Source organism: Equus asinus, chromosome 11 (genome assembly GCF_041296235.1).
Source record: "Equus asinus isolate D_3611 breed Donkey chromosome 11, EquAss-T2T_v2, whole genome shotgun sequence".
Classification (NCBI taxonomy): Eukaryota; Metazoa; Chordata; class Mammalia; order Perissodactyla; family Equidae; genus Equus; species Equus asinus.
The window spans coordinates 17,289,669-17,312,911 of record NC_091800.1 but is presented as its reverse complement, the minus strand read 5'-3'; the positions used below and the strand labels follow the sequence as shown (position 1 = coordinate 17,312,911).

Here is a 23,243-nt window from a genome sequence, read left to right as displayed (position 1 = left end):
AAAAAGTTTCACTAAACCTTTCCTTCTCATTCTTCTGTTTTTTCAGTTTTTCAAAAATTGTGACATAATTAACATACAATGAAATGCCATGAAATTAATATACAATAAAATCTTAAGTGTATTTTTTTTCTCTTTTTACTGGATTTTTCTGTTTTTATTTTGTTTTGTTTTGTTTGAGGAAGATTAGCCATGAGCTAGCATGTGCCGCCAATCCTCCTCTTTTTGCTGAGGAAGGCTGGTCCTGAGCTGACAACCATGCCCATCTTCCTCCACTTTTTTTTTTATATGTGGGATGCCTGCCACAGCATGGCTTGCCAAGCAGTGCCACGTCTGCACCCGGGATCTGAACCGGTGAACCCCGGGCCGCTGAAGTGGAACATGCGCACTTAACCACTGTGCCACTGGGCCTGCCCCAGTGTTTTTGGTTTTTTAAATTGATTTTTAGAAGTTCGTTATATATTCTGTATACTAACCTTTTGCCAGATATCTATGTTGCAAATATCTTCTTTCAGACGTATTACATATTTTTAGCTAATACATATGACTTGAGTGAAATTCTGCTCAGAAGAGGTCACTTCAAAGGATGAAACTTTACTTACGTATTTGCTCCACTATTACTTATTCCCCAGCCTTGTCTTAGCCTCGAGTTCCTAACCTTGATGTTAGAACCAGAAAGATTTCAAGACACAGTGAAAGAGGCTAGATCCATAAGATTTGCTGATACACTTCATAGTCTTGGGAATATTAAAGAATTTAGGATAAAGAGTTACCTTCAATGGGTATCAAGAAGATCAAGTGAGTGTTTATAAGAGATGGGTTGCTTGTGTTTGAGTCTATGGTTTGATGAGTTTTGAAGAGATGGTTTGTTGCTCAGTTCCCAGGAGAAAGGGGTACACCACACTGTGGCTCAGGGCCTCATAGGGAAGCACCAGGGTTAGGTAGGAGGCAGACAAATGCTTACACTCATCTAAACTACAACACTTCCATCATATTAAGATATTCCCTTGTATATTAAGTGTCTCTTTTTGTTCTGATGTTTTGACATCTGGGCCCTTACTGACCATGGGGAGACTGCCTCTCCCAGGGCTAGCCAGTTTTTAGAGAGAGTAAATGATTTGCCTGAGAGCGCACCTTCCATATGCAAACTGACCAATTCAGAGGCCGCCCACACCCGCCTCCTCTGTTAAGCTGTTATGCTTCAGGCCAACATTCCCCTGCCCTAATCACCTCAGGGCTGGGCACCAGACAACTCGGGACAGCCGCTACACCCCAGAGCCTGATGAAGTTATTCAGGCTAGCCAGTCCTAAGCCTGCTTACCCGCCTTGCCCATTCCTTCCCTCAGAAACCACAATAAAGGCTCTTGCCCACGTTTTTCTCCAACTCTTTCTGCCTCCTAACTGCCCCTGGTGCTTCTCCATGTGGCCCTGTGTGGTGTGAAGTGCCCCCTCCTCTTGCAAACTGTGAGTAACAAACTATCTTTTTAATGGCAGTCTTCTCCTGATCTGTCGGCCCCACCATACCTGACTAATAATAAAACCTACATTTTAAATCACCTGGTGCTCTTTCCTGGTCTATCCTTTCCCATCCCACAGAGACAACTAACCATTCTGTTTTCTATCACCATGGCTTTGTTGTGCTTGTTCTAGAACTTTATATAAATGGAACCATCAATATGTACACTTCAGTCTGGCTTCTTTCACCCATTTCATTAATTCTGTTAGGTGTATCAGTAGTTTGTTCCTCTTTATTGTTGAGGAGTACTACATTTTGGTTATTCATTCTCTGGGTTTTGTCTTTTAAGAAGAAAGCTGCTGTAAACATTCTTTTATATATGTCTTGTGAACCTCAATTTCCATTTCTCTTGACTATGTACCCAGAAATAGAATTGCCTGTCGTAGGATTGGGTGTATGTTTCTCTTTTTAGGAGACTTCCAAGCAGATTTCCAAAACTGTAGCACCATTTTGCACTCCCACCAGCAATGTGTGAGAGTACTGTTTGCTCCATATCCTCACTAATGTTTAGTATCCTTAGCCCTTTTCATTTTAGCTATTCTAGTGGTTGCAGAGTGTGATCTAATTGTGCTTTAAATTTGCATTTCCCTGATGATTAATGAGGTTGAGCACGCTTTCATCTGCTTATGGCCATTTGTATATCTTCTTTTATGAACAGTCTGTTCGAATCTTTTTGCCCATTAAAAAGATTTGATTACTTTTGTTTTTGTTATTGAGTTCTAGGAGCTCTTTAATAGTCTGGATTCAGATCCTTTGTCAGATTTATGTCTTGAAATATTTCTTCTAGTCCGTGGCTCACTATTCATTTTTGTAACAGTGTCTTTTGATGAACAGAATTTTTTTTTAATTTATCAGTATTATAAATACATATCTTGCTTTCTCTATCCTGTATTAGAAATCATTGCTTACCACCAAGTTGCAATGACATGTCCCTATTGTTTACAAGAAGTTCTGTAGCTTTATTCTTTATGATTATTTTATTCATCTTAATTTTTATGTATGTTATGAAGTAAGTCTTAAGGTTTTTTTTTCTCAGATGGATATTTTCAAGATTTTATTGAAAAGACTTTTAATTCTCTAGTGAATTGCTTTGGTACTTTCATAAAAATTAATTGTCGTATACCAGAGGCCCCCTTACCCTTGAGGGATACATTCCAAGACCCCCAGTGGATGCCTTAAAACAGTGGATAGTACTGAACCCTATATATACTATGTCTTTTCCTATACGTACATACCTATGATAAAGTTTAATTTATAAATTAGGCACAGTAAGAGATTAACAATAACTCATAATAAAGTAAGACATTTATAACCATGTACTATAATAAAAGTTATATGACTGTGGCCTCTGTCTCACCCATTTAATATTTTTGGACCACAGAAAATGAAACCGTGGATAAGGGGGGACCATTGTCATTATCAGTGTATTTCTGGATTTCTTATTTTATTCCACTCATCTATTTATCTATCTTCTTCACTCTGGTATTCTACTTTCATGATTATAGTAGCCTTGTATGAAGTCTCAAAATCAGACAAAGTCCTCCAACGTTGTTCATTTTCAAATTGCTTTGTATGTTAAAAGTCCTTTGACTTTTCATGTAAATTTTTACATAAGCTGGTAAATTTTTTTGGAGGAAGATTAGCCCTGAGCTAACTACTGCCAATCCTCCTCTTTTTGCTGAGGAAGACTGGCCCTGAGCTAACATCCATGCCCACCTTCCTCTACTTTATACATGGGATGCCTACCACAGCATGGCTTTTGCCAAGCAGTGCCATGTCCCCACCCAGGATCCGAAATGGCGAACCTCGGGCCACCAAGAAGTGGAATATGTGAACTTTGCTGCACCACCAGGCCGGCCCCTAAATTTTTTTTTAAAAAACATCCTACTAAGATATGGATTAAGATTGTGTTGAATCAATAGATCAGTTTAGGGGGAAATTGGCATTGAATAATATTGATTCTTCCAGTCTTTCTCTCCATTTTTTAATGATTGTCTTTGATTTATTTCAGCCATGTTTTGTAGTTTATTAAGTTTATTCCTGAATGATTTGTGGGTCTTTAAAAATTTTATTGTTAACAATATTTTTTAGTCCTATTTTCAAAATTTTTATTACTAGCATGTAGAATTAAATTTATTTTGTATGTTGACCTAGTATCCTGTGACCTTGCTGTATCTATTAATCACTTCTAGTCATTTTTTGTGGATTCCTTAGGATTTTTTACATATGTAATTATGTCATCTGTGAATAAAAACACTTTACATCTTCCTTTCCAATCTTTGTGGCTTTTATGTTTGTTTCTTCCTTAATCCCCTGGCTAGGTCCACCAGTTTTTTGAATTGGAAGTGATGCGAGTAGACATCCTTGCCTATGTTTCAATTTTATAGAGAAAGTGTGAAGTCTTACCATTACACATGATGTAAGCTGCAAGTTTTTGTCCGTGCCCTTTAACAGCTTAAGAAAGTTTCCTTCTACTCCTAGTTCAAGTTTTTATCATGAATGGATGTAAAATTTTGTCAGTGTGTTTTCAGTATCTGTTAAATATCTATGATTTTATCTTTTTTTCTGTTAATGTAATGATTACATTGGTTTTTTAAAATGTTATACCCTACTTTGTCTTGATGTACAATCCTTTTTGTTTATTGCTGGATTAGATTTGCTAATATTTTGTTAACAATTTTGCATTGGTGTTCATGAAGGACACTGGTCTGTGGTTTTCTTATAATGTCTTTATCGGATTTCAGTATCAAGGAACTGCTGACCTCATAAAAAGGAATAAAAAGTCTTTCTTTTCGAAAGAGTTGTGTAGGATTGATATGTTTGATAGAACTCAACAGTGAAGTCATCTAGGCTTGAAATCTTCTCTGTGGGAACATTTTAATTAGAAATTCAATTTCCTTAATGATTATAGGACTGGTTTTTCTTTATTTTTCCTGTGAGTTTGGTTTAATTTATGTCTTTCAAGAAATTTGTCCATTTAGTCAAAGTTATCAAACTTATTGGATGACTTTATATTCATAATACTCTCTTAATATCATTTTAATGTCTGTAGGTCTCTGATGATGTTCCTTCTTTCATTTCTGGCATTGATAGTTTGTTTTCTCTCTTTTTCTCTTGATCAGTCTAGCAAGGGATTTATCAGTTGTATTGATTTTTTCAGTGAACCAATTTTTTTTTTCTTCTTTTTCTCCCCAAATCCCCCCAGTACATAGTTGCATATTTTAGTTGTGGGTCCCTCTAGTTGTGGCATGTGGGATGCCACCGCAGCATGGCCTGATAAGCGGTGCCATGTCCACACCCAGGATCCAAACTGCCAAAACCCTGGGCCGCTGAAGTGGAGCACGAACTTAACCACTCGGCCACGGGGCCAGCCAGATTTTTATTCACTGATATTCTCTATTATTGGCTCATTTTATGTTTCATTGATTTTGCTCTTTGTCATTTCCTTTTTTCTATACTTTGCTTTTGTTTTCTCTTCTTGGGTAGAAACTTAAATAATTGATTTTAACCTTTTCTTCTTTTGTAATACAAGCATTTAAAACTATAAATTTCCCTTTATAAAAGTTTCTCTTTTAGCAGTGCTTTAGCTGTGTCTCATAGATTTTGATATATTTTCACTATCATTCGGTTTAAAATATTTTTCTCATATCCCTTGTGATTTTTTCTTTGACCAATGATTATTTAGAAGTATGTAACTTAATTTCCAAGTGTTTGGAGATTTTCCAGGTATTGATTTATAATTTAATTACATTGTCATCTGAGAACATGCTCTGTGAGGTTTTATAAGCTTTGATATTTTCTGAGACTTGCTTTATGGCCCAAAGTTTGGTCTCCCTTGATGAATATTCCATGTGCACTTGAAAAGAATGTGGAGTTTGCTGATTATGGGTATAGTGTTCCATAAATATTAATTAGGTAGAATTGTTGGTAGTTTTTCACATATTCTGTACCCTTATTGATTTTTGGAGGGGGTTAAAATCTTCATGCTGACTATAGATTGGTCTATTTTTCACATTACTTCTGTCAGTTTTTGCTTCATGTATTTTGAAGCTCTTATTTTAAGTGCCTGTCTTCTTAATGAATTGACCGTTTGTCATTAGGAAATGATAAATGCTAATTTATGTATGCTAATACTGTGTCTTAAAATCTACTTTGATATATAGCTTTCTTGTGATTAGTGTTTGCATGGTTGTCTTGTAACCTACATATATCCTTATTTAAAGAATATCTCTTGTAAACAGCCTGTAGTTGAATCTCGTTTTTCTTTTTTATTTGCCCATTCTGACAATCTCTGCTGTTCATCTGGAGTGTTTAGTCTGTTTGCATATAGTTTAATTACTAAGTTTAGCTTTAGGTCCACGATTTTTCTGTTTGTTTTCACTAGTCTAATCTATTGTCTGTTCCTTTTTTTTTTCTTATTGTTTGCCTTCCTTTGGATTAATCAAGTATGTTTTAGCATTCCTTTTTATCTCTATTGGATTTTTAGCTAAAACTATGATTTTTAGTGGTTGTTCTTGGATTATAATATTCATCCTTAACCTATCATAGTCTACCTTGCGTTGATATTATGCCATTTAACATGTAATGGTAGATTTCCATTTACCCACTCCTATTTTCTTTTATTGTTGTACGTTTTACCTTTACATATGTTATCGACCCCACATTTTTATTATTTTTGCTTTAAACAGTAAGCTATTATTCCAGTTAACTATTTCTATGTAACAAATTGCCCTGAAACTTGGTGGCTTAAAACAACAACCCGTTTATCAAATCTCATAATTTTATGAGTCATCCATTTGAGCAGAACTTGCCTCTGGTTCTTCTCCATGTGGTGTTTACTCTGATTACTCCATGGTGTTCAGCTGGCAAATGACCTGTCTGCAGAGCCCACCGCATTATCATCCACAAGGATGGTCTCTTAGTGGGCATGGTTGGAAGGTGGTGCTCAAATGGGTTGCTTTCTTTCCCTGTAGTCTCAGCACCTCCGCAGCAAGCTCGACAGATCTCTTACATGACAGCTCAGGGTTTCATGAGGCCAACGCTGAAGCTACATCTGCTTATATGCTTGTCCTAGAACTGTTGTAGGGTCACTTCTCCAGATAGCTCTTGGTTAAAGCAGACACAGGCCAGCAGAGATTCAAGGGAAGGGAACATAGACCTTACCTCTTCATCGAGGAAATGGTGAATAATTTTTAGTCATCTTAATCTGTAACTATTGTTTGTCTTTTAACTCAAAGTTTAGATTTTTTTTTTTAGTAAAACAGGCTCTCCATTGTTTATGAGGTTATTTCTGAGTTGCAAAAATTCTCTCTTCATCTTTTTCTCTGTATTACCATGTCTTTCTCCTCTATTCCCCCTTTCAATCTTGGCTGCCACAGTCAGACACATAGAAAGTGCGAGAACACTTTATTCTTGCCTCTCTAGTGGAAACCCTAGCAGCAGATGTAACTGCTCCAGGTCTGTCAGATAGATGTACTGTTGGTTTTTAAGATGTTAATAAGTTAGAAAACTAACCTTTTATGTATGCTACCATATTTATCATGTCTGATGGCCTTCACTTCTTTGTGTGAATCGTATTTCCATCAGTTATTATTTCCCAACAGCAAATAGTAAAATAAAGACATTTCAGATAAAAGACAACTTACAGATTTTGACACAGCAGACCTGCTGGGTAAGAAAACTAAAGGGAATTCTTTAGGCTGAAGGGAAATGATAACAAATGGAAACTTGAATCTCCAGAAAGGACTGAATAGCATCAGAAATGATAAATATGTGAGTAAATATTAGAAAAACAGACATTTTCCCTCTTTATTTATTTAAAATGCTTCAGATTATTATAACTAAAAATATAGCATTAAATTATGGCGATGGTAATATATGTAAATTTAATACGTATGACAACTGTAACCTGAAGAGTGAGTCGGATAAATGTACTTATGTGATTGCAGCATTTATATATTTTATGTGATGTTATAAAATATTAACTCTAAATAGAGTATGAAAAGTTACTGATATGCGTTGTCATCCCTAGAGCAATCCTAAAGAGATATGCAAAAGGCATAGCTATGAAGCCAACAGACAATTAAAACTGGACTTTGAAAATTATTCAAAAATAAGTCAAGAAAGGAAGAACAGAAGAACGAAAAAGCCAAAGAGACTACAGGGAAAAAAACAGTAAAATGGTAGACCTTTATCCAACTGTATTCAACTTATAGGCAGGGATTGTCAGAATGGGTAAAAGAAAAACAAAAAACAAGACCCATCTATCTGCTGTCTGTAAGAGACCAAGTAAACATAAAGACACAGTAAAGTGAATTAATAGAAAAATATATACTGTGAAACAGTATGTACAAGAAAACCAGCTTGGCTTTGTTAACACTAAATAAAGTAGACTTCAAGACAGACAGTGTCATTGAGGTAAAAAGCGAACATTTCCTAATGATGAAAGTGTCAGCTTATCAGAATGATAATAACAATCACAAATAACATGTGACTATGTATTGGAAACAAAAATTCACAGGATTAAAGGGACAAGTAGCAACCAACATTGTTGGAGATTTAACATCTCTCTCTCAGCAACTGATATAACAGACGCCAAAAATCAGTAAGATACGGAAGATGTGGATGTGATTAACCACCTTGATCTAATAGATATTTGTAAAACACTATTCCCAAAAACTACTGCAGAATACCTCATTCTTTTCAAAGGCACGTGGTACATTCACTTAGATAAACTCTATGCTGGGGGGTAAAATACATTTTAGTACCTTTAAGAGAGTTGAATTCACAAGGAGTATCATCCCTGACCACAATGAAGCTAAATTAGAAATCAATAAAAATTAGATATAAAGGAAAACCTCAAATATTTGGAAATCTAAAAACACACTTCTAAATAATCCATGGGTAAAAGAAAAAAAATCACAAGGAAAATTAGAAAATATTGCAAACAATGATTATGAGAATAGACTCTTTCAAAATTTGTGAGATGCAGCTAAAGCAAAGCTTATGGAAAACACTATGGCTTTAAGGCAAAATGTATAAAAATCAGTGAACTAAGGGAGCATTTTAAGGAGCTGGAAAAAGTAAATTGAAATATTTCCAAAGGAAATAGAAAGGGAGGCAGGCAGGTGAGAAGAGAGACCAAAAACATTTTACCAACATTATGAATGAAAGAGGGATTATCACTACAGATCCTATAAACATTTAGATTCATGAAGGGTATATTTTGAATGATTTTATGCCAAGAAGTTCAACCATTTAGAAGAAATGGACAAATTTTTGAAAAACACAATTTACTAAAACTGATACCAGATGAAGCAGAAAATTTGAGTAGCTCCTTTATACTAAAGAAACTGAACTTTCTATAAAAGCCTTATCAAAGAGAAAACACCAAACCCAAATGGTTTTATTGATGAATTCTGTCAAATCTTTAAAGAAGAAGTAATACCAATCTTAAATTCTTACAGAAAATAGAGGAGGAGGGAACAGTTCCTAACCTATTTTGTGAGGCCAGTGTAATCTTAAACCTGATAAAGACATTATAAAAAAAGAAAATTATACATCCCTCATGAGCAGAGACATAAAAGTACTTAACATAATTTTAGCAAATCAAATTAAGTAATATATAAAGATGTACTGCATCATGGCCACACAGGGTTTATCCTAGGAAAACAAGGCTGGTGTAGCATTCAAAAATCAATGCAATTCACCACATTAAACAGAGAAAAGGAGAAAAACCACATGGTTAACAGATTCTGAAAAATTATTTGACAACATTCAACACTGCTTCAAGATTTAAAAAAAAAAACAAAACCTTTCAACAAATTAGAAGAGAACAAATTGGAAGAGAACCTCCTCAATCTGTTAGAGGGCATCTGTGAAAAACCTATAGCTAATATTACACTAGACAAAATTTTGACCCTTTGTTCCTTGAAAAAATCTGGAGCAAAGTAAGGGTGCCCATTCTTACCACTTCTGTTCATCATTGAATAAGCTGTCATAGCCATTGCAATTAGGTAAGAAAAAGAAATAAAAGACATACAGGTTAGAAAGGAAGAAACAAAACTCTCTGATTTATAGTTTATGTATAAGATCCTAAGACACCTACAAAAAACTACTAGAACCAAAACGTGAATATAGCAATGTTTCAGGATGTAAGGTCAATGTACAAAAATCAATTTTATTTTTATATATTAGCAAATAATTGGAAAATGAAAAATTTAAAAATAGTTATGTTTACAATAGAGTAAAAAAGCCTTAGGATACTTAGGAACAAATATGCAAAAAGACATATAGGATCTGTACATTGATCACTTAAAATATTGCTGTGAGAAACTGAAGAAAACCTAAATCATGCGTTATACCATAATTATGAATTGAAAGACTCATTATTGTTAAGATGTCACTTATCACCAAACTGAAATATAACTTTATTTGAATCTAAATCATAATCCCAATGGGCTTTTTTTCGGTAAGAATTGACAATCTGATTCAAAATGTATGAAAAGGACTTCAAATAGAAAAGGACTTAGAATAAAGCAATCTTGAAAAAGCATAACGACGTTGGAGAACTTAAAACTATCTCAATTGAAGCCTTAGTAGGCGGCTGCAGTAATCAATATGCTGCTAGCGTATAGGTTGACTAGTAGATCAGTGGAACACAACAGCCCAGTACTGGACCCACACGTTTATGGTCATTTGATTTTCAACAAAACCAGAGTAAACAAATTGGGAAACAAAAATCTTTTCTATAAATAATACTGAAACAATTGGATATCCATTTGGAAAAACTATGAACTGTGGCCGCTTATACCATAAAAAAAAGTTAATTCAAGATGGAGCATAGACAGAGCTGTACTATAAAGTTAAAACTACACCGCTTCTAGAACAGCATTGTTCAATAGAACTTTCTGCAGTGTTAGGAATGGCCTCTATCTGTGTCCATCGTCCAATAAGGTAGCTGCTAGCGACATGTAGTTATTGAGTAGTATTTGAACTGTGGCTATTGCAACTTAGGATATGAATCTTTAATTTATATTTAAATAGATTTATGTGGCTAATGGTTACTGTATTGGACAGTACAGTTCCAGAAGAAAGCATAGGAGAATGTCTTCACAACCTAAGCACAGGTAGTTCTTCCTTAGACAGGACACAGAAAGCAATAACCATAAGACAGAGTAGATAAATTAGACTCGTCAAAATGTAAAACTTTTGCTATCAAAGGACACCACTAAGAAAATAAATAGGGAAACCACAAACTAGGAGAAAATATTTGCAAAACAGATATACTGGCAAAATACTTACATTAAAGATATATAAATAACTGCTAAAGTTCAATAATAAAAAGACCCGCAATCCAATTAAATTATAGGTAAAATATCTGAACAGTCACTTAACAAATGAAGATATGCTAGTGCCCAATAAGCACTAGAAAAAATGCTCAACATAATTTGTTGTCATGGAAATGCAAATTAAAGCATGAGGTACTACCACATATCCTTCAGAAAGGCCAAAATGCTAAAGTTAGAACTACTGACAATGCTAAATGTTATCAAAGATTTGGAACAACGGGAAATCTCATACATTGATGGTGGGAGTGTGGAATGGTACTTATTTTTTGAAAACTTCTGCTGCTTTCTTATAAATTTATAAAATAACCCATCAACTCTATTCCTAGATATTTACCCAAGAGAAATAAAAGCATACATTCACAAAAAGGTGTACAGAATGATCTAGCAGTTTTATTAATAACCCCAAACTGGAAACAGCCAAAGTGTTCATCAATAAGAGAATGGATAAATAAGCTTGGCATATTTATACTATGGGATACTATTACTCAATAAAAAGAAACAAACTGATATATGCAGCCATGAGGATAAATCTCAAAAACGTCCTTTGTGAAGAAACCTTCCATGAAAGGGCACATGCTGTAAGATTGGACTTGTATGAAGTTCAAGTACAGGCAAAACTAATGTGAGTAGGAAAATATCAGAATGAGGTTGCCTCTTACAGAGGATGAGATTAGAAAAGACTGTAAGGAACTTTCTGAGGTCAGGATAATGTTTCTTAGGGTTTATGTTACATGGTTTTGTGAATTTGTCAAAACTCATGGAATGGTACCCTTAAGATCTGTATATTTTATTTTGTGTGCCTTTTACCTGAAAATGAAATAATCTGAACTTCAACTACTGATAGGTTTAGGGGTTTAGTGTGCTGAAATCTACAACTTACTTTAAATGCTTTGGTGTAATAAAATCGATGGATGCATGGCCAGTGGGATGATTCATATATGAGGACAGAAATCAAGGACAGGAGATGTTCACTATAGACTCTAGGTAATGAGTATGTAAGTGTTCCCTATACAAATTCTTAATTCTCCCAACTTTAATGATTAAGAATTCTTAGTTCTTTAAATCTTTCTGTATATTTGAACATTTTCCTAAGGAATGTTGGAAAAAATGTTTAACATGATTTTTCATTTTAAAAGTGACATATACCCAGCAAAAATATTTGGAAACCATAGAAAATAAAAGAAAGAAAGCATATTTTCCATAGCCCAACCATCCAGAAATAACCGTTACTTGATGTTTTTGCTTTCAGTCTTTTTTTCTGTACTTTATTTTTGCTTTATTTAATAGCTCTGGTCATATTTTATATGCTGTCTTATATCTTACACTTGTCTCCTATAAAAATATCCTATTTTTCCTCAATAAACTTTATGTCATTTCCACTGCCAGAAAATATTCTACTGAGCTAATATACTACAGCTTACTTAAGCATCCACTTATTTTGTGTTTAGATTATTTTCATATTTTACTGATATATTGCTATAGTGATATCTTTTTACGAAGTTTTTTCTGTTTTATGTCCTTGTAAGTAGAAGTACCACGTCAAAGGTAGTTAAAAGTTTCAAAGCCCTTCTTTTTTTTTTTCTTTTATTTTTTCCTTTTTCTCCCCAAAGCCCCCCGGTACATAGTTGTGTATTCTTTGTTGTGGGTTCTTGTAGTTGTGGCATGTGGGACGCTGCCTCAGCGTGGTCTGATGAGCAGTGCCATGTCCGCGCCCAGGATTCGAACTAACGAAACACTGGGCCGCCTGCAGCGGAGCGCGTGAACTTAACCACTCGGCCACGGGGCCAGCCCCTCAAAGCCCTTCTTACACATTGTCAAATTATTGACTCCTCCACCCCTTTCTTTCCAGAATAGTCCTTGAGACACCTCCACAGAATCCCCAGAGCTCAAAGCCCAGGTAAAACACCGCTGATCCAGAATAAGTTTTTTTACTGGCTGTATATCAAACTAGATTTTTTGTTTTTTAAAGATTGGCCCTGAGCTAACATTGGTTGCCAATCTTTCCTCTTTTTTCTTCTCCCCAAAGCCCCCCAAGTACATAGTACATGTATTCTAGTTGTAGGTCCTTCTGGTTGTGCTATGTGGGACGCTGCCTCAGCATGGCCTGATGAGTGGTGCCATGTCTGCACCCAGGATCCCAACCAGTGAAACCCTGGGCCACCGAAGCAGAGTACATGAACTTAACCACTCAGCCATGGGGCCAGCCTCCAACTTAGATTTTTTAATTGATTTTTTTTTTTGCTATTATGAGGTTCAGCGAGGTTTAATAACTTGCTGAAGGTCCCAGCTCATAATTGGCAGGGCCACCATTTGACCCTATATATGTCAAGGCAGTATTCAGCATAAGACAGGTGTTTAATAATGTTTATTAAGTGAACAAATGCATAAATGAAGGTACCAAAGACTTAGATCAATTTACATTTACATTTCCTATGTATTTCCGTTCAGAACTATGAAACACTTAGGTTAATTTCTCTCTGATACTAGCCCAGGCGATGGTCTCATTTGCATACTGGTTTATTTGTTCTGTCCATACCTACCTCATGTAAAGGAAACAGCCTTCTGATTTTCCTTTGGCTCAGAACATAAAGTTACGTGTAAAGCCCATGTATTACAAGAGGCTAATTGATCTATTGTTGGAAATGTAGTCGAGGTCACAGTGACATGAATATCCTGACTACTCTTTGCCTTCAAGGCTTCCAGTGTGAATTGCAAAAGGATTTATGTACAGTATGCAATCTTCTCCTCTGAGGGGAGCATCGTCTATAGGTTTCTGTAGGCAGGGGTGTGCCTTCTCTCCAGGGTCTAGGTATCCTGCAGCAGGCCTGGAGCAAGTGAGCTGGGGCTGCCGTCAGCACAAACATTGTACTTGGCAGCAGTGTGAGCAGACGCGCCAGGACGTTGTGATTCCAGGGGCAGGGGGGCTGCTGGCTTGTGGGGACACAGCCTTTCTCTGAAATGGAGACTGGATGGGGAGGGGGCACTTCCTTTATAAACAAGCCTAGGAGGAAGGATTGTTTGTCCTTGTGTACAAGGGAGAAAATGAGACTAATTATTCCTTGTTTATTACAATTCTCTGCTTAGAGAACGAATCAAGTATTGCTGTGAGCAGCTGCGGACTCTGCTGCCATATATAAAGGGGAGAAAAAACGATGCCGCTTCGATTCTTGAGGCAACAGTTGATTACGTGAGGTATATCCGGGAGAAAATCCCTCCAGACGTTATGGGCCAGGTATTGGACTTTCAAGCCCTTGAATTTTGTTCTCATTGACAATGCTTTAGTGCTACAATTTTATTTCTGTTTTTTTATAGTTGGAAATGTACGCTTGTTTGTATATATGAAAAAATATCTATAGCTATCTGAATAGATCCCTCTTTCTCTCTTGTAGATTACAGAAGCACTTCAGAGTGATAGGCGGTTTTGTAAGAAACAAATGCCCATCCAGCTATCCCTCCCAGGCACGATCATGGCACAAAGGTATGAGAGGGCTCTTGAGAATCTGAAGTCGGCTTGTTATTTTCCTCTGATGCTGATGCTAGAAGTGTAGACAGGCACTTAACCCACTCATAATGAAAACTCAGGTATTTATTGAGAATCAGTGAACTTTTCTCATTTCCGATGTGTGTCATTTAATTACAGTATTAGAACATGTAATATTCTCAGGCCCATGATCCTGTCATCGTTTGACTCTCTCTTATTTCTTCTTTTGTTATTTCTGAGAATCTTAAAATGAGGCCTTGCCGGTAGTGGTAGTGATGGTTGTGACTGTGGCAACGCACTTGGGGCACAATGAGTTTGAGCTTTTCTCTGTTATAGGAGGTCACAGGCCCTGGAGCAGTCCAGCCCTGCTTCACTTGGGAGTTCTTAAAGAAATTGCTGGTACAAAATGTGATGTGCCCAATGGAAGCTTCCTTATTTAAATTTATTAGAATATGTAAACAAAGAAAAACTGTAGAGGAAAAGCAAATCATTCCTCCACATCCTAAAGAATTCTCCTGAGGCCTGGCCAACAATTGGTCCTTATATTTAATCCACAGTTTAGGCTCTGTGTGTGTTTTTTAGAACTTAAATCATAGAAGAGCAATTGAACTCAGCAATGTTCATATTGTCTTCTTGAGAAATGTGTGAAGTCTTTCTTTCTTTCTTTTAAGGGAAAACAGTGTGTTGGCAAGCACTTGCTCACCTGTGAGAGGGATAAGATTCCTGGCTAATAAGTGCCTGAATGTGTACTCTCTTCCTGCCTCGGGCAGCTCCTTGGATGAAGCTGGGAGAGGTAAGCCCTGCCTGACGCCCTGGGTTGTAGTGGGCTTGGGCCTGCGTGGATGTCCTTCACTGCCACAGCAGGAAAAGGAGCAGAGCTGAAAGATTATACCATGAGTCCTTCTGGTGTTGTCTACTTGAAGCACACAAGCTGGCCACAGGCATTTAAACAGTGTCATCCCAGAAACTGGGCTCAAAATTGACCATCATTATCAGAAAGCTCATCTTTTTTTTTTTGAGGTATAATTGACATATAACGTTATATTAGTTTCAGGTGTACAACATAATGATTTGTTGTTTGTCTACATTATGAAATGATCACCAAAATAAGTCTGCTTAACATCTTTCACAGTACAAAGTTGCAAATTTTCTTTGCTTGTGATGAGAAATTTTAGGATCTAGTTTCTTAGCAACTTTCAAATATGCAATATACTATTATTAACTATAGTCACCATGCTGTAATTACATCCCATGACTTATTTACTTTATAACTAGAAGTTTATACCTTTGGACTGCATTTACCCATTTTGCCCACCCCCTGGGTCCTGCCTCTGGCAACCACCAGTCTATTCTATCTATGAGATTGGTTTTGGGTTTTTTTGTGGTTTTTTCTGCCATTCCATATATAAGTGAGATGATATGGTATTTGTCTTTTTCTGTCTCACTTATTTCACTTAGCATAATGCCCTCAGGGTCCATCCATGTTGTCAAAAATGGCAAGATTCCATTCTTTCTTATGGCTGAATAATATTCCTGTATTTGTGTATACATTTTCTTTATCCATTCATCCACTGATGGACACTTAGGTTGTTTCCATATCTTGGCTATTGTAAATAATGCTATAGTGAAATGGGAGTGCATATATCTTTTCAAGTTAGCGTTTTTGTTTTCTTCAGATAAATGCCCAGAAGTGGGATTGCTGGATGATACGGTAGTTCTATTTTCAACTTTTTTTTTTTTTTTAAAGATTGGCACCTGAGCTAACAACTGTTGCCAATCTTTTTTTTTTTCTTTTTCTGCTTTTTCTCCCCAAATCCCCCCAGTATATAGTTGTATATTTTAGTTGTGGGTCTTTTTAGTTGTGGCGTGTGGGACGCTGCCTCAGCGTGGCCTGACAAGCGGTGCCATGTCTGTGCCCAGGATCCGAACCAGCGAGACCCTGGGCCATCAAAGCAGAGCACGTGAACTTCACCACTCGGCCACGGGGCCAGCCTCTATTTTCAACTTTTTAAGGAACTCCTGTACTGTTTTCCATCGTACCTGCACCAATTTACAGTGCAGAAGGGTTCCCTTTTCTCCACATCCTCACCAATGTTTGTTGTTTGTTGTCTTTTTGCTAACAGCCATTCTGACAGGTGTGAGGTGATGTCTTATTGTGGTTTTGATTTGCATTTCCCTGACTAGAGATATTGAGCATATTTTCATGTACCTGTTGGCCATCTGTATGTGTTTTTTGGAAAAATATCTGTTCAGATCCTCTGTCCATTTTTTATTGGTTTTTATCACTATTGAGTGTATGAGTTCTTTATATATTTTGGATATTAACCCCTTATCAGATACATAATTTACAAATATTTTCTCCCATTCCATAGGTTGACTTTTCATTTTTGATGGTTTCTTTTGCTATACAGAAGCTTTTTAGTTTGATGTTGTCCCACTTGTTTATTTTTTCTTTTGTTACCTTTGCTTTTGGTATCAAATCCAAAAAATCATTGCCAACACCAAGTCAAGGAGTTGACCCCCTGTTTTCTTCTGGGAGTTTTATGGTTTCAGGTATTACATTCAAGTCTTTAATCCATTTTGAATTAATTTTTTTGTATAGTGGTCCAATTTCATCCTTTTACATGTGGCTGTCCAGGATAAAACTCATCTTCCTGATAGCTGACAAGCACACTGGTGACTTTATTATGGGAATAGAATATGAAGGGAGGCGTAGTATTCATATGAATTGAGTACTAACTGTGTACTGAGCATTTAACATATTAGCTTATTTACCTCCTTCCTGTCTTTGCTTAAGTGTCACCTTCTCAGTGAGTCTTTCTCAACCATCCAATAAATACTGCCCACTCCTTCTCGGTGTCCCGTAATGCCTGGGGCTCCTTATCCACTTTCTCTGCTGTATTTTTCTTCATAGCACTTATCACTTTCTAGTAGTTTTTACTTGCATATTTTTCTATTGCCTGTCTTCTCCCACTAGAATATCAACTCCATGAAGATGGGGAGGGTTTTTTCCTGTTTTGTTCATTCCTGTATTTGTAGCACCCAGAGCAATGACTACCATGCAGTAGGGGCTCAAGAAACATTCATTATATGAATATTCATTGTGAAACAAATAGTTATGCACTGTGAGGCATTTTTGTTATTTGTGTTATCAAGTCTAGGCATGCCCATGTGCTTGTAGAAATAAGAAAATAGAAAAAAGCAGAGCCCGAGTAAAAGAACACAGCTCCCAGTGACTTTCAGGGCTCCTGAAGGTTTCTCTTCATTGAGAAACCAGTAAAATATTGAGCTCCTAACCTGCATGTTAGATGCTGGAGGGCAGGACGCCCTACCCATCTCCTCAGCCCCGAGTCTGAGGTCCCCCTTCTGCTGACTTCCTCGAAGGGACTCCACTCTCGCTTCAGCACGTTCCCAATGCTGGGAATGTCCTTGGCCACACTCCACCTGGTTAAGTCCAAGTTCATCCTTAGTTCTTAGCTTAGACACCCCTGCCTCAAAGATGGGGACACAAGGATGAACAAGATCTAGGGTCTTGCCCTTACGGAGCTCACAGATTTGTAGCAGAATATGAGTCCTATGGTATTTTGAGTGCTGCGGTAGAGATACCATGCATATTATGGGGAGATAGTGGAAGCCACGGGGACAAATGAGGTCACTAGGGATGGTGTCTAAAGTCGAAAGAGAAAAGGACCAAAAAAAGAGTATAGCCCTGCTTGTTTATATAACCAAATCAGCCCCAGACTGTTTTATTACTCAATTTAGACTGTTCTCCTGACTTAGAGGAAAGGGGAGGAGAATAGAAAAAAAGTAGCCATGAGCCATGGTTAATCTCCTTAAAGTAGCTGTGGCTGGATGTCACACGGAATGATTAAATCAGCCCAGATTAAATCAGATGGAGGTCATGCCATAGGCATATGCCTGTCAATGTTACTTCTTGCACATACATTACTTCTGTGCTCTATTTATATCCTGCAGAAACTCTGAAATGCTCTTTCCGTGGTCGTGAGCTCAGGCCTTTCTGTGCCCAGCATCTCTGGGTATCGCATCACCTACAGCAACTGCTCTTGGGAACACACTGTATACTAGGACCACAGACACAGGGCATGGTCACACTGGAGGAGATCTTGCAGGTCTTTGAGTTAAAACCCTCATTTTAATTTTATTTATATACATTTCTCCATTTAAAAAGCAATATTAGGGGCCGGCCCAGTGGTGTAGCAGTTCAGTTCACATGCTCTGCTTCAGGAGCTCAGAGTTCAGCAGTTCGGATGCCAGGCACACACCTATGCACCACTTGTCAAGCCATGCTGTGGCAGGTGTCCCACATATAAAATAGAGGAAGATGGGCACAGTTGTTCGCTCAGGGCCAATCTTCGTCATCAAAAAGAGAAGAATTGGTGGTAGATGTTAGCTCAGGGCTAATCTTCCTCAAAAAAAATAGAATAAATAAAATAAAATAAAAAGCAATATTAGTCCTTTATTAACTGAGCTAAGATAACTGCGTTCATTTTTTATGTATTTCCTTTGTTTTTTTCTATGTATATTTTTCTATAGTAGTATTTATATTGAACATCCAATTTTGTCTCCTGCTTTTTTTATGTAACATGTCATATGTACTTTAATTTTTATTATGCAGCCCTCATCACCGTTTTAATGGTTTTAGTAGTTTATCAAATGATTTATAGAATAATTTTCTTAGCCATCCTCCAGCTGCTAGATTTAGTATTTCTGACTGTGTGGGGAGAGTGATTTTATATATAATATGATAGGAAGTATTTCCCCAAATATACATTTTTCTATATTCTGGACTTTTCCTTGGGCTGGATACCTGGAAGTCTGTGATGAATGAGTTCCGGAACGTGAGCACACGTGTAGCTCATAATGCGTGTTGCCAAATTGTTTTTGAAAGAGGATTAGAACACTTGAAGACACTTAAGTCTTTAGAAGTCCACTTTCACAGCCCAAGTCAATCAACTGAAGGCTGGAGAAATTGAATGAGCACCTGAGGTCACCAGGTTTCTGTGCCAAAGTCTGGCCTGTAACACAGAAGGGCTGGCTCATTCAGCGTTTAGACTTTATTAGGTTTCCTTTGCTTGTCCTTTTCCATAAATCTCTGTACACATTTGCTGAAATGATTTTTCTGAAATATTCCAGATAAATTTGTATTTAAACTAGACATGAAATTACATTATTTTACTTTCTGTATTATTAATGTCCAGAGGAAAATAGATATTCACAGTGCTGAGATTACATTAACATTCATTATATAGTTAAAAAAAAATTTTCTGCCTTCTAGTTACTATGCAGAATATAGTTATATAAGGATACAACCCACTTCATTGATAGAAAATCAACCAAACTTTATTCATGGCTGAATGGCGTTCTTTCCAACATTCTTCCTTGCTTTATAAGGATGGTCACAATTTTGATTATGGTGAAAGCTACACACACACACACATACCCCCCCTCCCCGCAAAGACACAGAGATCTGATATTCCTCAAAAATCTCTATCTTCTAAGGATATGTGAACACTAATTTATAGTGTGTGTGTTGCACTAAATGTCACTAGTGAAAAGTACAATTCATATTTCCATCGGCATTTGAGTGTAGCAGTGGTATAAGTTTGTAACATGAGGAAATGAAATAGAGGACAATTCTTTTTAAATACAATAGTTCAGAATTAAGATTTGTGTATACTGATGGATATTTGTTTTCTTTTTTATTAAAGGTCATTCCAGCGCCACTTCAGAGAATGCTATTGGTGATGGATATAAAACTCGAATTCCCAGCACAGCTCTCTCTCTTAATGCCTTCCATGCTGTCAGATACTATTCTAAAGTCATCCCTTCCTGTGATGCAGCTGCTGTAACAAATCAGAACCTTTCAGTTCATTTTCCATCAGCCATGCCCAGAGTCTCGAAGTTTCTTCCTCAGCACTGCAATTCTGTGCTGGGCCAGACCTGCGCAACACATCCCAACTGTCTGGTAAGTCTTCTCGCGTCTTAGATCAGACTGGACTCTTTCATTCCAGCCAGCAGGAGTCCCTGACTTGACATCTCTTAGACTGGGAGCGGGTGCAGTTAACTCAGGCTCTGTTCCCCATGCTGCACGACTGGTATCTAGATCTCCAGAATCAGCGAATCTGGATGTGGCTCTGCTGGTGTGACCTTAAGTGATCAGATGGAACCTGCTTTTCTCTAGAGCCCCTCCTGTCTTCCCCTCTGCATCTACAATGCCACATCCCATTTCCCCAGCCTCACCCTCAACTGGCCCCATAACTGGCTGCTGCTTACCTCTTAGGCTGGCAGCAGTCACTCACACTATGTGAAAACCTGTTCTTCCAACACCAACCAGGCTGATTTCGGATCCCAGATGTCCTCGTATCACAGATGTCTATTGAGCACCCACTATGGTCTATTGTTGTGCTACCCTAAGAATATAGTGTATAAAGACAGATGTGCTCCCTGCCCTCATGAAGCTTTAGTGTCATAGAGAAGCAGACATAGAAGCAGGCAACTGTGATATGCATTGGGGCACATAGGAGGAGTACCCTAGTATATACAGTACAGTCTAGATTTGGGAGAGGTTAGGCACTGCTTACCCCTGGAAGAAGTACTGTCTAAACTGAAGAGTAAGATTTAGCCCAGTAGAGGAGTTAGGAGGTGAGAATGAGGAAAGGAAGAGCATTCTAGGCAGATGGGTCAGCGTATATAAACAGTGGCATCTTCATTTTTTAGAACTGTCCAGTTCTAGAAGAAGACCCAAACCAGACTGCCCTGCTTAAAATGGACTTCTGATAACCCTAAGATAGTTGCTAATACTTTTGCATATTAGTAATAGCTAAAATGTTTTGAACACTCCATACGTAATGTGCCACCTACTCTATGTACTTAACGTGGATGATCTAATGAATCTCTGGACAATCTTTTGAGGTCGGTACTATTATTATTTCCTCATGAAATCTATAAAATGGGACTGATAGAGACCTTACCAAAAAAGTTGGAGAGAAATATTCTAAAGGGAATTACAAAGAAATTTTAAAATATGAAGTATCTACAGATATAATATTGTTGCTAATGATCATCAGTCTATCAATAGGAAAACCAGGGTAAATGAAAATACATTACAACGTTATTTTTTTTGTTGTTGACCTATAATTACTCTCTGTAGTTTTTGTTGGGGAATTGTAAGAAAATAATTACTTTTAATAACAATCAGTAATGCATGTTTTAAAACCTGTAGGTTTATTCACCTCAAGATTTCACATGGTTTTGCAAATCATTTCATATTGCTTTACGACATAGAAAATATATTTGTGACATTATGAGTAAGAACACGTCAGGATTCAATTAATGTGGTTTCTTTTCCCCCTTTGCAGCAACAGTTTTGGGCATATTAATAGCACATGTTTGAAATTCACAGTCTAGACCACCTATTGGGCGCAGTTTGACAATACAGGAAGAATGGGACAAAGAAGGACCTTGAAAGCTATACCCAGAGACGTAATATCAAAAGAGTTAGCATTGTATGGCTTGTGATGAATGTGCTCAAAGCTTCTGCAGATAGAAAGACAAGCAGCAAAAATGCCAGCCACAAGCTTTCACTTATCTCCCTGCATTCTTGGATCTCCCCCGACCAGAAAGGTACAAGAACAAATGGCCTAGTGACCTAGAGTCTTTTGTTGCTCAAAAGATATTCCACAATTTATGAAGAAAAAAAGCACTATAGAGAAGATCCCTGCAGCCTTGATAAAGTGATAAGATTGGGGAGGGGCATTGATACTCCAGTGTCACTGAGTACAGATACTGCAACTTGATTCTTATTTTTAGTATCACTGTGAACTCCTGTTACTTATTTCCAGGTGGTGTCTTTTCTAGAGCTGACATTTAAGAGAGCTTCCTTCGTTATTCACCATCCAAACTAAGTTATCTTAGTTTGAGAGAGGTGTTTCCCTCCTCACTTGACTACTAATGAATAAATTGATGTGTTTGTTTTTGCATTTCATAATCCCTTGCGTGAAATGATAGCTAACAGGTAAATTTTTCCTTCTAGATCTTAGACTAGCAAGTCTTTCTTTGTTTTTCATCTCCTCTCTATGGGTATTAGAAAAGACTGTTGAAAATAACAGAAGAAAAATGTTTCTTTTATATTTCACTGAAATGTTCTTATGCAATATAAGTTTTATTGTTAAAGAAAGTATTCAGTTTTGACCCTGAAAATGGTAATTCATTTTTGTTTTGGTTAATAAAATGTGTTCCCTCTTTTAGTATTACTATGTAGGGAATTTAATTTTACTAGATTTTTGAGTTTAAAAATTACTTTAGGCATAGCCTAATTTTCATGTCCAATTGTAAAACTTTTCTTTGAGGATGCCATGATGATGGAATCTGTAGATGTTTGACAAACTTTATAAAGGAACTAGAAGTTTTCAGCTAAGATTCTATGCTTATTATTACAAATGTGTGCTTGGCTCTTTATACTCTTGCCTTTAGGAGTAATTGCTTTGACATTTTGTAAGAGAACCTGTTGAGGTATTTTGGGTACTGAGACTGCTTCCTCTGGTCACAGCTGGTCTTCATTGCTGCAGGGACTTTTAGTGCGCATCAGGGTTTCCCTGGATCCACATGTGGGCCGTGAGAGACAGCTTGTGGCTGGGAATTCAACAGAGGACATATAGAGTACAACCCATAGTTCCTGTCTGCTTGCTAGTCTCAGTCCCCTTTATCCTTTCAACGTGAATAGGAGACTAGTGGATCCATTGTTAAAGCTCTGTATTTGTTTCAAGGCTAGTTCCCATGATCCTGAACTACATGCGAGTGTCCAAATTCATTTCTAATACGAGAATTTCATTTTTAGTAAATCATGCTCTACCAGCTAAGTTCAACTTTCAACCAAGGA

General features: G+C 37.1%; 1 protein-coding gene across 1 annotated transcript in view; it reads left to right on the top strand.

The window, feature by feature from the left end:
* Window positions 1-22,798, top strand: part of SOHLH2 (spermatogenesis and oogenesis specific basic helix-loop-helix 2) — a 52,223-nt gene extending 29,425 nt beyond the window's left edge. Inside the window, exons 7-11 of the mRNA XM_070520529.1 lie at window positions 13,948-14,095; window positions 14,253-14,341; window positions 15,016-15,137; window positions 20,074-20,330; window positions 21,724-22,798. Of these exons, the coding sequence (XP_070376630.1) occupies window positions 13,948-14,095; window positions 14,253-14,341; window positions 15,016-15,137; window positions 20,074-20,330; window positions 21,724-21,744 (637 nt within the window). The 3' untranslated portion in view covers window positions 21,745-22,798. The remainder of the gene's footprint in view (window positions 1-13,947; window positions 14,096-14,252; window positions 14,342-15,015; window positions 15,138-20,073; window positions 20,331-21,723) is intronic.
* Window positions 22,799-23,243: the final 445 nt, after the last annotated feature.